Below are 16,915 nucleotides of genomic sequence, written 5' to 3'. Positions count from 1 at the left end.
ACAAAAATTGTACCTTTGAACATGAGTTCCTGCTAATTTTCTTTCTTTCCATAGTCCCCATCAAATCTAACAGATAGAGTTGGCAAATATTTGACAGACACTAAAGTGTTCACTTTTGACAAACTTAAAATATCAAAATTGTTTAGTGCATACTTAAGGGACCATGTTGAACCTACCCTCAAACATAAGGACCAAATTTGTCACTTTCTCTTTATTTACCTCTTAATTTCCTCCCCCAACTTCTTGTCACTGAAACATTAACCCAAAAAGAACATCAGCAATGGAAACTGATCAAGAACATGATGAAAAAACACAAAACCCTAACAATGAAACAACAAAAGATGAAATCAAACTCAACCCCACTTCAAATTCAAAGCCAAAAGTAGTATTGATAATGGGAGCAACAGGTGCTGGCAAATCAAAACTTGCTATTGATTTGGCTTCTCACTTCCCTATTGAAATTATCAATGCTGATTCTATGCAGGTACTATTATCTCTTTGTATAATCACATAAAGTTTGAATCTTTTTGCATTTACTGGTAACCCTTTTTGTTTCTTGGATAGGTTTATCAAGGATTGGATGTTATTACCAATAAAGTTACTCCACAAGAGCAAAAAGGTGCTTTCTTGCTCTGTTTTTACAGCAGAATTATTAATCCGTATAACTTTACAGTCAAACCCCTCTATAATAGCTTTATTTGTCTGGATATTTTTTGGTTGTTATAGCGAAATGCCGTTATAGAGAGCACATAATATAACATAACATGAAAAATCGGTTCCAAAGAAAACTTGGCCGTTATAGTGAAATATTGTTATAGAGGACGACTGCTGTATAAAGGTTTGACTGTATCTGCTGGTGTTTCTAGACTGTAAGTTTAACAGCTGGTTCTTACATTTGTTTAAGAGCCCGTTTGGATTGGCTTATAAGTTGCTTATAAGTTGCTTATAAGCTGTTTTCAGCTTTTTTGAGTGTTTGGCTGGCTAGCTTAAAGTCATTTTGTGCTTAAAATAAGCTCAAAAAAATAATTGGGCCCATACTTATTATCTAAAGCAGCTTATTTGAAAACAAATTTTTATAAGCCAAAAAAATAAGTTAGACTACCCCAACTTATTTTTTTTAGCTTATAAGCTGCAAACAGCTTATAGGCATAAGCCCATCCAAACAGGCTCTAATAATATATCTTCTTGTATTGGACTATATTGTTTTGATGAGTACAATATTTCGATAGATTGTATTGTTTCTCGTAGTTACATAATGACACTCACCAACAATCGGAAGAATAAACTTACAATATACAAAGAAAAAGTAGGGTACGGGGTAGAGTTATTATATAAAAAAGATAGGATAAAGGATAAAATAGGATTTATTAAGTAATAAGGGCAAGATGAGTAAAAAATAAGGTAACAATGCGTTCACACTATATCGATCGTTACATACAATGTCACTTTTCATTGTTACATAACAACGGATTTGAAAGTATGATACAATAAAATTTAAGGTACAATCAAAACAAATATTGTATTTAAAAGTAACGTACAACCATCCAAAAAAGTAGTAAGAAAGGAAGAGAGATTCTTGGCACATAAGTGTAATATATATAATATACCAAAAGTATCCTTTGGTTTTTAACTTGCCATTTCAATTCCTATTAAAACATGTTATTAATGGTAAAATAGAATACTACTATATTAAAGAGTTTTCAAGTGTGTTTTTGAATGGACCAAAAAGGAAGCTGCTGTATAAAATGCAACATAATACTGTTTAAAAAGGGCAGCCCGGTGCACTAAGCTCCCGCTATGCGCGGGGTCCGGGGAAGGGCCGGACCACAAGGGTCTATTGTACGCAGCCTTACCTTGCATTTTGTGCAAGACTGATCCACGGCTCGAACCCGTGACCTCCTGGTCACATGGCAGCAACTTTACCAGTTACGCCAAGGCTCCCCTTCGCAACATAATACTGTTTATCTGCATAATTTTACTGAGTATCTGATGTTTGGTTTTTTGGGTTGTTGTGTCACTGATAGGAGTGCCTCATCATCTTCTTGGTACTATCAGCCCCAGTGTTGAATTTACTGCCAGGGATTTCCGTGACTCAGCTATTTCTGTGAGGCCTCTTTCTTGGCGATCTCAATTCTTGTATTTATAAGGACTGTATTCCTTATATGCAAAACTATTGAATGCCCATTACCATCAAAACTGCATCTTCAATATCGGCTCAAATAACTTTTGTTTGCTTTTCAAGTGAGAAAATATGTTGTTGCCTCTGCCTTGGTGCTATGAAATTTTTCCCAAGGTTAGTTAACTTCTTGAAGCCTGTAGTCTAGGCACTAGGATGATCAGTCATTATTTGTTCAATTGAAAAAGTACCACATTCTTCATAAAAGCCTCTTAGATTACCCGGAAGTCCAGATTCTATGGTAGAAATGCTGTAATAATAGTTGGGCTATGTAATACTCTTTTAAGTATTGAAAAGTGTTAGCAGGTCAGACAGAGTCCTAGCTGTTAAGCTGGCCCACTTAAAATTCATGAACATTCTGTAAATAACTTACTTTGACTTTTTTTTTTTGGATAAGGTCACACTTTTTTTTAATTTAATTGTAGAAAAACTAGTCGTAAACTTTTTCGACATATTCGTTCCAGTGCAAAGTGAATTTGAATGGTATGGGTATATCTCCATTTGTTTAAATATTAAACAATGAGGAATCTCTTTTGTTTTCTCAAAAAAGAAAAAAGAGGAATCTCCTTTCTAGTCACTAAAATTAGTGTATGGGGTGTGAAGGGAATATCTAACATCTATTTGCATTTACAGAACCTTTTTGTTGTCTATCCTTTCATCCCTGAAATTTGGTGAAAAGAATGGATACAATCGAACCCATCCTATTGATGACCACTAACGTTAGAGCATATATGTAACAAAAGAAAACGGAACTTTAGAGCGTATGTCTTGCTTTTCAAGCAAATATTAGTGGTGTTAGTAAAGAAAATTTACTTTGGTGGCTTTTTTTCGCTAGGCTACATAACTAGCCTATCTTTTTTTTATAGTATATTTGATTTCTGTCTTTCAGCTATCTTCTCTAGGAAAATATACTGTGAAAAGAAAAGGTCTTGAAGCATATATATCCATTAGTGGTCTTATCTCTCTACTTTTTGTGCTAATGTGATTTCTCTTTTTATTTGTATTTTCAGATAATAAATGAGGTATGGTCCCGCAATAGGTTGCCAGTTATAGTTGGAGGAACAAATTATTATATTCAGGTACACGTTTAAGCCTTCTTCACTCTCCAGTTTCTTGCTTGTGTGTCCATGAGTCCATCATGATAGAATTTCCCAAAGACACTAGAATCAAAGTGACACTGGATTGCAGACGTTGTCTACCTCAATAGTTCGCACTATTCAGAAACTTACTTTTCTCCTGAATGATTCACAAAGTTAGTTATAGAAAAAAGAAGAAGTTATAGAGTTAGATTAGCTGGATGCTGCCCCTTAACTGCCAGTGTTTTAAAATGATAAGCGTAAAAGTACGACAAGGTCCATGAGGCTTGAAGCGAAAAGCGAGAAGTGAGGCACACACTTCTTTAAAGTGAAGCGCACAGTTTGTAGATAGTTCTAAAATATTTATACATATATGAATTTAGTACTATGATAATTGATAACTAAAATGTAATTAAAATGACTAATTTCAGTATCTAATATGTAGTAATGTCAATATTAATCTAACTCAAAGTTGAGATTTAAATAATCGACGTCTTTTCGTTTCAATTACTTTGTGCATCATGGTTTGAGGCGCACATTCCTTTGAAGTGCAACTAGTATAGACTCCTTGCGTGTACTCTTTTTTTATCTGTTTATAAGTATGTTGGTGAGCAGCTAAATCTTTTGGTTTGTCTTTCCATTTTGCTATTTTACTTATTTGTGCTGTTCTTCTTTCCTGAAATTCTTCCCAGGTGTTTGTGTTAGTTATAGTTTTCTCAATTTGATTTGTTTGCATTCAGGCTCTTGTGAGTCCATTCCTTCTCGATGATTCTGTTGAAGATGCAGAGGCTAATTGCTTAAGCGACTCTCAAGGTAAACAAGTCTTTCTGTCTGTGTTTTTCGTCTTAATTAATTTACTCAGGATCGAAGATTTATAGGTTCTATTATCTTTCTTTCTCTGCAGAAGATGAGCAACCTGATCTTGAAGTCGAACTTATGAGCGAGGATTATGATTGTGCTTACAACCGTCTTAAAGATATTGATCCAGTTGCAGCCAACAGAATTCATCCAAATAATGACAGAAAGGTATGGTGATGTTTGGCTCCATATGACCTCTAATTTATGTGCATGATGCAATCAGCTGAAACCTTTCTGTCAGACACGTTGACCTTGACTATCTAACAGGAATGGCTTCTTAATCTAAGATGTAACAACTACAATGACATTGATCTAACATGAATTGGGTTTGATTTTGCACGTTGCTTCAAGTTGCAAGCTACTAAACCCACATGTTAATACGTAACATCTTCATGTGTAGTCTGACATTGTTAAATTTATTCATAGAACAATAACAACCCAGTAAAATCCCACCAGGTGGGATCTGGTGTTAAATTTATTCATAGGACTGAGCTAATTTGTCCTGAAGACTTCTGTGTCCTGGAATGTATGGGAAAATGACAAAAATGATCCCTTATCTTTGGTAGGAGGTTCAAAATAGTCCCTTAAGTATAACTTGAGTAGTTTTTGTCAGATATTTACCACTCTGTTTGTTAAATTTAATCGAAACTGTGAAGATAGCTAATAGCCGATGGGAACTCACATTTGGAAGTACAAATTTTGAGTTTACGTTTATTTTGGTCTATTTTTTGTATCTGGTGTAGTTGTTATTTTGCGGTTTCTGAAATTTTGACGGAATTTTTTAGTGTTTCTGGCTAAAAAATTTTCCCCGGAGTTCTGGTTTAAGTAACAATCAGCGTTGGGTAAATATTCGACAGAGACTAAAGGTGCTCACTTTAGACCAATTTAAAGTACTAAAACTGCTCAGTTGATACTTAAGGGACTATTTTGAACCTACCACCAAAGATAAGGGACCATTTTTGTCATTCTCTGGCAAGTACCTTGAGCATTTCTTGTGATTTCTGGTGTCTGAACCTATATGTTTAGACTTCAAAGTTGTCATGGAAATGCTTCGTATAGACTTGTGATTCCTATCTATAGTACAGAGGTTCTGATTGATGTATCCAATTGCCATAACCTGCAGATAAACCAATACCTGAATTTGCATGCACGATTTGGTGTTATTCCAAGCAAACTTCTTCAGGAGAGGACTGTAGAGGTGTGTGATTCTTGTTCACTCATTCATTTTATAAATTTAATTTTCCATTAAGTTAATTGTATTGATTTCTAGTGATAGTAAGATCTGGATTTTGCAAATAGTTGTAATTGTTTTTTAGCTACAACATGATGGAACAAATTGTTCCTTTAGGACCCTTTGCATTGAAGTCTTATTATAGAAAAACAGTACTCAATTATCCTTGGCTATATAGACCCTTGTGGTCCGGCCCTTCCCCGGACCCCGCGCATAGCGGGAGCTTAGTTCACCGGTCTGCCCTATTATATATGCATCTTACCTTCTTTCAAGCGGTTGATAGAACTTTCCCTTCACTTTGCTAAAGCTCAAAATTTTGTCAGCTAATCAGCTTACACTGCTCTTGCTTTTATCTTTTCCATCTGTGTATTTCGATACTACTGTAAGTCGTTGCAATGCCATGTTTCGTATGAGAAAATATGAGCATTCGGTACAAAATTGATAGAATGGTCGAAAGAGATACCTTTTTTTACAGTTGATAAACAGAAAAATGAGATTGTTGTTTAGATTAATATTTTAGGGATATGCGGAGCAGACCAGTTAAATGAAAAGAGAAAACTGAGGACGCTCTCACTCTTCATGTTATTTTGTTGCTTGTGGCAGGGCAGAACTGGGGTCAAGTTGATAATTCAAGACATGATTTCTGCTTCTTATGTGTGAATGCATCTCTTACCACTTTGGATCCATTTGTCGATAGAAGAGTTGATCACATGGTTGATGCTGGTCTATTGAAGGAAGTTTTTGACATCTACACTATGAATGCAGACTATACAAAAGGCTTGAGGCAGGCCATAGGTGTTAGGGAATTCGAGCCATTTCTTAGGCGTTACATACCGGAACATCAAAAACCTTGTGATGAATCTCATGTGCAGACACTAAATGATCAGACATTGAAGCAAAATATACAGCAGATTGTGGATTCTCCTGATGATAATGAATGGAAAGCTCTTCTAACTGAAGCAATTGAACAAGTCAAATTGAACACACGGAGACTAGTTCGACGTCAAGTAAGTACTACTCAGCAGAAATTGGTTGATATGTTTAGAACAGAAATTTCTTGAAACGAATTGCTGCCGTTTTATAAAGCATATCAAAGCCTCATAAAGGGATAGAGCATGAACTCCTACTACTCTTCTCCTTTATTATGAGGTGTTTGGCCAAGCTTTTAGAGAAAAAATAAGTGCTTTTGAGCAGTAGCAGAAGCTAAAAAGAGTAGTTTTTCCCCGGAAGCACTTTTGGATTCTTGGTCAAGCACAAAGCTATAATATTGGCAAAATTGCTTTTCAAATTCATTAGCTAAACACGAACTGCTACTCTCTAAAAGTACCTTTCCAAAAAGCACTTTTAAATAACCATATTTTGGAGGCTTAGCCAAACAGGCTTATTAGTAAGAGAAGCATTAATGTATACTACATCATTTAATACAAGAACTATGAAGTACTTGCAAAATTTCTTGCTGTGCGCTAGCTGTTACTGATCCTGAGATTCTTTGAGTTTCATTTTTTCTAAAATGTCTATTCCTGATTGTCTGGTTGTTGTCAGCGGAGAAGGCTTAATCGGCTGCAGATGCTGTTTGGATGGAACATACATTATGTTGATGCCACAAAGTCCATATTAAGTATGTGCCCGGGTTTCTACTTAAATGAAATTTGACTTATGCTATTCTGGTTTGGTTGTTCTTGTCGATATTGCTCTGAGTTAATTTGCGTTTTTCGAACAGGTGGTGCTGATGATATATGGGCAGTAGAAGTGGTCAAACCCTCTGTAGGAATAATAAAATCCTTTCTCACTGGCGAATCCAGTACGGAAAATGGCGGCAATGCTTCTGAAGAAATGAAGTTGAAGCAAAAGGATCTCTGGACTCAATATGTATGTGAGGTTAGTAACAGCTGCTATATTCCTTTCTCGCCCTTTTTCCGACTCCCTTCAAGTAATAGAAAGGAGACAGAGAAGAGTTGTAAGTAAAATGAAAGATAAACCGTAGTTTCCTTTATCAGTAAGTTAAACAGTTTTCCCGATGTACATACTTATCAGTTTGCTTGCTAGCAGGCATGCGGTAATAAGGTCCTTAGAGGCGCGCATGAGTGGGAAGAGCATCGAAAGGGTCGTCATCATCGAAAACGAATTTCCCGGCTTAAGAAGTCGGGAAGCTTGTGCTTGTGAAGCAAAATATATGTATACCTCCTCTGCTTATAGCACAGTTCTTTACATTTTACCTGTCATGTTAAAAATCTTACCCATTCTTTTTGTTTCAGTTGTCAAAAACGGTTGCCCTCATTTTGCTTACAGTCTCTTCAGATATCTGTTTCTCTAAGTTGCCGTCAGTTTGAATGTTAATGTATAATTGTCTTGCACAATACAGTTCTTTGCATTGCCGGGGTTGCTTTTGTTCTTTTCGCGCTAATAAGGCCTCTCTCTGTTCTTTTGATTTGAGTTAGGTCCTTTAGAAGGCGTTCCCTGGAAGAGTGTTGCAGAAAGATATAGACTTACACTTCCCTTTTACGATGTAGAAGGGAGGGCTTAGCTAGCGTTCTGGGAGAATCTATGTCATTTATTTAGTTCATAGCTATTTTTATCTCATCAAAGCAAGGGGTAAGGTTTCGAGCTTTTTCTCTTTCCGATTAAAGACTTTCCCCTTCCTCAATCCTTATCCCGTAGGTACAGTGTTTGAATCAATAAAAACCTTTTCTTCTGTTTGAATCAATATTATTTCATTACAAATCCTTCCCAATACCTCCCAAAGAAAATTTTGAACGAGTGAGCTTATCCATGGAGTTAATGCAGTTATGTACTCTTTGAATAGGAATTCGTTTTTTGAAAGATCTTGGCTTTCGTACTTTGGTGGGTCTCAGAGATCTTATGTCTCATTTCCTATAGTGTTTAAATTAACAGTATATTTATTGAATGGTGTTACTACAATATCGAAAATCTAAATTACAAGAGAGCTCGAAGAATTAACCAAACCAAATATAAGCCAAAACAAAAGGAAAGTGCAAATTATGATTGAGCTTAGCTATTTAGCTTAATCATCTGGGAAAAAACTTCTGGGTCCACTAGAGCTATCTACAACGATCAATTCTCAAGTAGAAATAGTATTCATTGGCCATTTTCGCTCCTGTATTTGAGAAATAGCTATTGTCATGAAATTCTAAATTTCATAGGTTTCCATGATTAGGAGAATTACCACAGTTCGAGTTTCACATGTGGAAGTTAAAACTCCATGACGATGGATATATCTTCAATTATTTCAAGCATCGCGATAAAGATAAACAGACTTTCACTAGACATGAGGTGATGGGAACTTTTTTTTTTTTTTTTTTTTTAATCTGGAGGAAGTTGTCATTCCGAAAACAAGGCTCCATCCTTAAATAAACAAACACAAAAACAACTAAATTATTTTCACCCTGTTGACCTCTTCTATCTATTTCAATCAAAGAAGAGTAAAAAGAATAGTTCGAGGGACGAAGCATTTGCGTTCACGTAGATTCTGTGAAGAATCTCACCCTAAAGAATGTGATGTATCAGTGGTTGATTTCACGACTTGAACTCGTGAGTAAGATAGACTTTAACTAGACATGAGGTTATAGGAACTTTTTTTCAAAAAAAAAAATCTAGAGGAAGTTATCATTCCGAAAACAAGGCTCCATCCTTAAATAAACAAACACAAACATTAGTAAATTCTTTTTCACCCTCATGACCGATGAAATAAGATCTCTTGGCCTATTACAATTTGAATAGAAGAAAATGACTTATTCAAGTCTTTTGTTTTTTTTTTAGATTTCTTATGTATAAAAAATGAAAATCTCTTGTAAAAGAGTCATAAAACTAAAAAAGTTTGTGAAGAGTCAAATAACCATTTCTCTCCTCTTGACCTCTTCTATATATTTCACTCAAAGAAGAATAAAAGAGTAGCTCTAGGGGCGAAGCATTTCGCGTTCATGTAGGTTCTGTGAATGTGATGTTTATATTTTATTTTGATGCAAATATCAGTGCCTGATTTTACGACTCGAACTTGGACATGTTATCAACAATTTTACCGTTACGCCAAAATTCACCTTAATGAAATTACCATATATGCAGAGGTCTTCATTGAAATTACCACATATAGTACCAAGGAAACTGTGCAGAGGTCTTCACTCTTCATGTACATTTGTCTTCATTCCATTGTCATCATTCACTCATTTGTCATTTTACCCTTTTTTTCCTGTATCTTTTTGTGGCTCAGAATTGACAGGGCCTATTGTGGAATCCAAGGTGGGCTGATGCAACTTTTTTGGGCCAATGGGCTACAAGTGTTAGTGGACTTTGTACTATAAATTCAGAATTGCACGTGGGATATGCACGAGTGAATGTTTATTATGTCGGCTACAGATTCGAATTGTTTGGCATGGGTCTCTTTGACTTTACCTTTGTTTTCTTTTGATTTTTTTAAAAAAAATTGATAGACCACTATCAATATTTAAAAAAATTTAGGTGGGATGCAAAACTGTTGTTCCAAATATATTTGGTAAGAAAATAATTTAAGAAAGGAAATAATAATTTCGAAAAAATCTCCTAACTAAAATATAGAACAATATCAGCACACCGTAGGCTAAGTTTGAAAAGTCTCGGGAGCTTGAAACTCTAGTAACGATCTAAGAGTTTGAACTTATAAAGGTACAAACTTTAGGAACTATTCATGAAATTTGAACTTATAAATGCTCAAATTTCAAAAAAAAAAAAAATTCATGAAACTTGAAATAGGTATATGAGTGAAATAATGATAATGTTTTAATACATACCATTAGTGAAACAATGATAAAATATATAAGTTTTAAAATAGGTGTCATAACTATGTACGTATAATAATATGAACTTTTTTATTTTTTATTTTTAAACTCAAGTATAATGTCCAGGAGTTTCCCTATTTCTCTAATTTCTCACCCTCATTTTAATCCCTATTTCCCTTATTTTTGACTCGAAGCAAAAGATTATCAACAAAGTACATAAGATATAGAAGTTGAATTTACTTATCTATGTATTGATGACATGGCAATCCTTATTTGGCAGTTTTATCATACGTGGCATTTAGGTTTTTCTTTGCGTGAAATGCCCTTCAAAAGGACCGGTCTTTAATTTTTCCCCCTCAAATTGGTGGTTTTTAATTTTTGCCTTTCGCTAAAAGCCACTTGGTTCTAGTTAGAACCCCCACTCCATCAAAAATTTTAAAAAAATTCGCAAGGCATAAGTTGGGATTCACAAGGCATAAGTTGGGGTTTAAGGCATAAGTTGGGTTTCAAACTCTGCCTTAAGGCTAAACAAAAAAAAAATTACTTTGCTGGAATTTTGCAAACCTCTGCCTAACTTTGGGAAAAAGTTAGGCCTTAAAACATAGGTTTGCCTTAAATCCTAATTTTGGGTAAAAATTTGCCTTAAGGGGTCCAACTTATGCCTTGCGAATCCCAACTTATGCCTTGTGATTTTTTTTCGAATTGCCCTTCTTTTGGGGTGGTCTTTAAATTTTGCCCTTCGGCTAAAACCCATGGGTTCCAGGTTCGAACCCCCACACAGTCAAAATTTTAAAAAAAATTCGCAAGGCAGAGTTTAAATTTCGCTATGCCCACCAAGCATACACTTGTGAAGGAATTACCAAAGTTAGCGGACCGTAAGCATACTTATGCCTTATGGGCGGACTTGGCATAAGTATGTCGGGTCCCAAGATAACTTTGGTCATTCCTTCACAAGTTTACGCCGGTCCGCATAAAAGTTTGCCCATTAAAAGTTTGCCCCCACCTAAGATAAACTTGTTAAGGAATTACCAAAGTTATGCGGACCCGCATACTTATGCCAAGTCCGCCCATAAGGCATGAAGTATCGGTCCCAAGTATAAATTTGGTAATTCCTTAACAAGTGTATGCGCGGTCCGGCATACACGCGACCCAAACCTTGCCTTACAATTTTTTTTTAATTTATGCATGAGCGAGGGTTCGAACTCAGAACCTCATGATTTCGCGTGAACGCTCGTAGTTGTAAATGCGAAGGCAAAAATTAAAGACCAGCAATATGAGGGGCATAATTTAAAGACCACAAATATGAGGGGCAAAATTTAAAGGCCACCCCAAAAGAAGGACAATCCGTGCAAAAAAATATTTTTTTTTTACTGAGCCTGAATTCGAACTCAGGAGCTAGAGGTATCAAGCGAAAAGGCAAAAATTAAAGACAACTAATTTGAGGACCAAAAATTAAAGACCACCCCAGCGAACGGCATTCCTGCAAATTGCGCGCATTTAGGTAGTAATTTTTGGTGCCGGGTTGAATTTGCGATTTTCATATACTTGTGTGAAACATAGAGATAGTTGATGCATTATTGAATTATGTTGGTTACTTAATTTAGTTATAACTTATAACTTTATTGCAATAGTCATCTAGTTCGATGACTATCTGTGAAATTATTGTGATCTAAATAGAGCAAGATTTATTTTTATTATACGATGAATTTATTCTTTCTTGTACTAACTATTACTCCATAACATAGTGGAATACAAGCATATGATACTGAAAATCTAATTTCTAACATAATAAAGAAATGCATGAAAAATCTTTATATTGTATAACGTTTTAGAATTCAACAAACATACCAATTATTTGGAAGAAAAACCTCAATGTTATATTCCTTAAATTAGGTGATGTTATGTCAATGATTTTTCATATCAAAACTCAATCATAAATTAGATGGCACATAGAAAGGGGACATGGAGAAAAGTCCAGAACATGAACATGGCATTCCCTACTTGAAGTCTTAAAGCAAAAATAAAAAATAAAAAAAAATTGAGGTCTAAATCAAATTCAGTCCCACACATGAAGAAATAATATTGCTTCGGACTCATTTGATGTAACACATTTTTCTAGTAGGCGTTTGGATATAGATTTAAATTAAAAAAACAAATTCAAAAAGAGTTTTGAAGTTGAAATTAAAAAAAGAATAATTAAGAACTTGAAAGTTAAAATTGTATTTGAACATGTATTTCACTTGGAAAAAAAAAGAGTTAAAGTTTTGTAAGTAAAAAAAGAAATTCACTTGTAAAACTGATTTTGACAAGTTTTCGAATTTTAAAAGCCCATCTTAAAAAAGCTAACCAAAAAATCATTCTAATACATAATCAAACAATATTTTGAAAATATGTTTTGAGAAAAAGGAAAATATCTCATTTAGCTAGGAAGCTTCTAATTGTTGAAACTCTCAGTAAGATATTAATGAAAATTTTCAAGATTAATTTTGACTAACTAAATATATAAACATATCATTATTTTTGTGACAAATAAAAAAAGAAAGTGTGCCACATAAATTAGGACGGGGAGGTACCAATTTAATTTTAATCTTTTATTCTACCCTTAATGAAATAATTCATAGCCATAAAAATATCTATGACATGTTTTAAACATAAGTTTCAAAAGCTCCTTTTTCTTCTTAATAAACTCTGTGCTCATGGAATATTGTCACGTAAATTGGGGCTGGGGCGACCGGGGGGGGGGGGGGGTTACACAATTTACCAGATGGGTAAATCCTATATATACAACAATAACAATAACAACATACCCAGTATAATTTCACAAGTGAAATCTGAGGAGGTTAGAGTGTACGCACACCTTAACTCTATATACATGTTAAGAAATTTCTTAATATGTACATATAATAAAGGTCAAATCATCGACGACCCTTCTGGTCGTCAAGATCTTTCATTTAGATAGCTCAACTAAACCTTATTCCATTTAGACATCTGAGGTGGACCCTTACTGTGTCATTAAATACTTTTCACTGACTTGACAAGTTGTGTGGATTTCACACCAAATAGGCACGTGGAAAGGCCAATTTTTTTTTAATTTTTTTTTTTAAAGTTTCCTTTTCTTCTTCTTCTTCTTCATTCTTTTTTCTACCATCATCGACATTACCGTCGCCGCTATCACTACCGGGAAAAAAGTCAGTTACATTTTTAATTCAACTCAATTTCTTGCTTTCTCTCCTAGTAAAAAGAAAAAAAATAATCAAAGGAACTCATCGAAACACCATTAAAGGTTCTTTAGAAAGCTTGAAGGTTTTAAATGAGTTACTTTATTTGATGAAATTTTGAAAAATTAATATTGAAGTTGTCTTCGGGTCTTCGTGGGGAATCTTTAGTTGAAGTTATAACAAATTTGGAGGAGTTTTTCTTAAAATTTTGGATTAAAATCATGGTTGGAACAAGAACACACATGAAAATTATGAAGAACACCAAGAACATGATTTCAAAAATTTAATTTTGAGAGTAAATGTGTATTTTTGTGTTAATAATGTGTAGGGTTTAGAAAATAGATTTTTTAAATCTTTTTTGAAATATTAGTTTTACTCAAAATTTATTTTTTATATTATTATGGGATCAAATGACACGTCATAATTTAATTTGTCATTTTGCCATGTCATCGGCGAGTGTATTACACACGCATTACATATTTGGCTGATTCAGCGAAAAGTGTCTAAATGGCACATCCAAATCCTTCCTCATGTGTCTAAATGGAACAAAACTTAGTTGAGATGTCTAAATGAAAGATCTTGAGGACACAAGAGACCACCGATGGGTTTGACCAATAACAAATTGAGAATCCTACACCATAAATAGGTTCGTGATTCAGTGGCAAGGGGGAATCACCAAACCTAAACAGTATCATTTCTCACTATGTTGCATTTTGAAAACTAGTCCTCAAATTCCAAGAAAAAATGCATGTTCAGATTGACCCCACTTCTTTTTGAAAAGCAAAGGTAGGACAATTAGAGTGAAGCCATGAAATTACAGGCTAGTGGGGACTATTGCCCCATGCAGCTAATGCACCTTTTTCAGATATTGTCTGGTAAAAGAGAGACTTGACTTCATGGTACAAAAATCGTGTGTATAGCGATGACACTGTTGAAGTTGACACTTACATTATGTGCGTACGTGTGTAGGTATATATAGGTGTCTTGTGGTGAACCATTATGCTTCATTGGTTTAGTTATAATAATTACTAGTAGCCATGGCTGATGAATTCAAGCATTTGGTGTTGGTTAAGTTCAAGGAAGATGTGGTAGTCGAGGACATTCTAAAACAGTTGGAAAAGCTTGCTCATGAAATTGATGTTGTCAAGTCTTTCGTTTGGTAAGCACTTGATTACATTTTCTCGTAGTCATTTTAGTACTCTGTAAATCTATGTTGCTCGGTTCTTTAAAAATGCCGACAGGTGTATATTGGATCCTCCAAATGCAATTTTTGAAAGATCCAACACAGTGGGACATATTTTGAATGGTTGGAGCAACATAGTTGTCAGTACATTAATCCATCCTTTCCAATTTATGTGGCAACATTTAATTGGGTACGCAGTTAAAGAAAAAACGAAAGTTTCAAAACTTGTGGTAAACAAGTTCTAGAGATTCGTGTGACTATAAACCATCATCTCACGAAGGGTATAATACATAAAATTAAATTATTTCTATATAGAAAATATACTAACATTTTTAATGAGATAGACCAAAAACGAAAGTGTGTCATATAAATTGAGAGGACGGAGTACTCGATCAACAGGAAGTCCAATTGCTACGAATTTTATGTTGCTTCAATTCTCCAAAAATGCGGCTTCATCCATCCGTGTTGGATCGTCCGAAAATGCACTACTTCTAGAGGATCTGATAGGCATCTGTCGACATTTTTAATGAATTCGAACCACATAGGTTGCTATAGCGGATCAACTAACTACCTTTTTTTTTTTTTTTTATGATAGTAAAAATTAATATGGTTCTTTTGGCAGGGGAAAAGATGGTGAAAGCCATGAGATGCTTACACAAGGTTTCACTCATGCTATGATAATGACATTCAATAGCAAAGAGGACTATAATACTTTTGCTAGTCACCCAAATCATGTTGAATTTTCAGCCACTTTCGCCACTGTGATTGAAAAGGCTGTGCTGCTGGATTTCCCTGCTATCTCTGTCAAAGCTCCTGCTAAATGACCATATGATCAATGGCACAAAAAGAAAAAGAAAAAAAGAACTAAGTATTATGTGTGTGTCTATGTTTTAATATGGTTTGATTTGTTTAGGAAGTTTTTTTGTTTTGTTTGAGGTTCAAGTGTGTGTTTATGTGAAGTTGTGAACATTTCTATTATCTTTGCTTCCAAAATTGTGGATGGTTTAAGACATGTAATGTAGCACTATGATGTATCTTTGTAATAAAGGCTTAATACATACTTCCTCCATAATTGTGGATGGCTAAGACACGTAATATATCACTATGGAGTATCACCAAGAAGTATGATGGTATAGTTGGAATTCCTTCATTTTGAACCAGAGGTTCGAGCTCTAGCCCTGGGAATATAGAAATTTTTGAATAGAGAGCATTTCATTCCCTTAGTGGGCTAGCCCGGCACTAATAAGTTCCAGATACCAAATGATTAAACAAAAAAAAAAAAAACTAGTACGATGTGTGTGTCTATGTTTTAATACGGTTCAATTTGCTTTTTTTTTTTTTTTTTTTGGTTGTTTGAGGTTCAAGTGTGTATATGTGAACATTTCTATTATCTTTGCTTCCAAAATGTTGTGGATGGTTAAAAACATGTAATGTATCACTTTGAAGTATATTGCAATAAAGGCTTAATACATACTTACTTCAAAATTGTGGATGGTTAAGATATGTGATGTATCACTATGGAGTCTCGTCAAGAAGTGTGATAGAATAGTTGGGATTCCATTACTCTTAATCGGAGGTATCAGGTTCGAATCATGAGAATGTAGAACTTTTTGATTGAGAGGTTTTACTCCTTTGTTGGTCAATCCGGCTCTAATGGATTTAAAATACCGAATGATTAGATAAAACGAAAAAAATAGACAAAAACTAATACTACATGTGTCTATGTTTCATTGTGGTTTGATTTGTTTAGGAAGTATTTTTGGTTGTTTGGGTTTCAAGTGTGTGTATGTGAACATTTTTGCTTCCAAAATTCATGTAATGTATCACATTTTTGCTTAATACATACTTCCCCAAACTTGTACAAATTTGTACAACATTCTAAAAAAGTGAGATTTCTTATACACATCTTAACTTACAATTATCGTAGCAAGTACCTCGCGAATTTTCTTGCTCTACCAAATATATTAAGGCAAATGTAGCTCTCCGACGAGCTTAAAACGCGCGGATGCTATCAATTCGATTTCATAACTAGTTGTTATGTTTGAATAATAAAAAGAAATCATTCCAACTTGACTATACTACCTGAAACAAACAACCAAACCTGCTTATAAAATTTTGGGAAAAAAAAAAATGGAGGCATTAGTTAGACAAAACATATGTAGGCCCAAAGAAGATCTCAACAGCCAATTACATGTGCAATGCATTCTCTTTTTTCATGTGCAATGCTAATCCATTTAATCTTTCCATTTTTTATTACAAAATCATATCAACCCACTCTGACGAATCTCCAAAACTCAAAATTGTAAAATATGACTAAAATAATTAGGTTTCTTGGTTTTGTTGCTTCTTGGAAATAGCACTCCAACACGTGCTCCTTCTTTGTTTTTTATTTGGGTGGGGGCAT

The 16,915-nt window shown here is 34.5% G+C and overlaps 2 protein-coding genes across 3 annotated transcripts; both read left to right on the top strand.

The window, feature by feature from the left end:
* Window positions 1-234: 234 nt before the first annotated feature.
* LOC132065437 (tRNA dimethylallyltransferase 2) lies at window positions 235-8,064 on the top strand. 2 transcript variants are annotated; one of them, XR_009416742.1, is made up of 12 exons: window positions 235-484; window positions 565-619; window positions 2,025-2,104; window positions 3,187-3,255; window positions 3,993-4,065; window positions 4,157-4,278; window positions 5,234-5,308; window positions 5,950-6,348; window positions 6,884-6,959; window positions 7,062-7,219; window positions 7,391-7,564; window positions 7,704-8,064. XR_009416742.1 is itself a non-coding variant. In XM_059458836.1 (11 exons), the coding sequence occupies exons 1-11, from the start codon at window positions 281-283 to the stop codon at window positions 7,502-7,504; spliced, it is 1,425 nt and encodes a 474-aa protein (XP_059314819.1). In that variant the 5' UTR covers window positions 235-280; the 3' UTR covers window positions 7,505-7,643. The 2 variants fall into 2 exon arrangements, 1 of the variants encoding a protein (XP_059314819.1); XM_059458836.1 differs by lacking the exon at window positions 7,704-8,064 and having other exon boundaries at window positions 7,391-7,643.
* A 6,263-nt stretch (window positions 8,065-14,327) lies between these two features.
* LOC132065435 (stress-response A/B barrel domain-containing protein At5g22580-like) lies at window positions 14,328-15,606 on the top strand. The gene is made up of 2 exons (XM_059458834.1): window positions 14,328-14,487; window positions 15,134-15,606. The coding sequence occupies exons 1-2, from the start codon at window positions 14,366-14,368 to the stop codon at window positions 15,333-15,335; spliced, it is 324 nt and encodes a 107-aa protein (XP_059314817.1). The 5' UTR covers window positions 14,328-14,365; the 3' UTR covers window positions 15,336-15,606.
* The last annotated feature ends 1,309 nt before the right edge of the window (window positions 15,607-16,915 follow it).

The sequence above is a fragment of the Lycium ferocissimum genome, chromosome 7, assembly GCF_029784015.1.
Source record: "Lycium ferocissimum isolate CSIRO_LF1 chromosome 7, AGI_CSIRO_Lferr_CH_V1, whole genome shotgun sequence".
NCBI lineage: Eukaryota > Viridiplantae > Streptophyta > Magnoliopsida > Solanales > Solanaceae > Lycium > Lycium ferocissimum.
Note: the sequence above shows the minus strand (reverse complement) of the source record. Positions and strands in the feature narration are given on the sequence as shown.

What these genes read in the sequence shown, in the direction of transcription:
- LOC132065437 (XM_059458836.1), top strand. Translation starts at nt 281, where the DNA reads ATGGAAACTGATCAAGAACATGATGAAAAAACACAAAACCCTAACAAT. An exon ending in TTCAGGAGAGGACTGTAGAG is followed by an intron (nt 5,309 to 5,949) that starts GTGTGTGATTCT and finishes GTGGCAGGGCAG; the next exon opens with AACTGGGGTCAAGTTGATAA. An exon ending in GGACTCAATATGTATGTGAG is followed by an intron (nt 7,220 to 7,390) that starts GTTAGTAACAGC and finishes GCTTGCTAGCAG; the next exon opens with GCATGCGGTAATAAGGTCCT.
- LOC132065435 (XM_059458834.1), top strand. Translation starts at nt 14,366, where the DNA reads ATGGCTGATGAATTCAAGCATTTGGTGTTGGTTAAGTTCAAGGAAGAT. An exon ending in GTTGTCAAGTCTTTCGTTTG is followed by an intron (nt 14,488 to 15,133) that starts GTAAGCACTTGA and finishes TTCTTTTGGCAG; the next exon opens with GGGAAAAGATGGTGAAAGCC.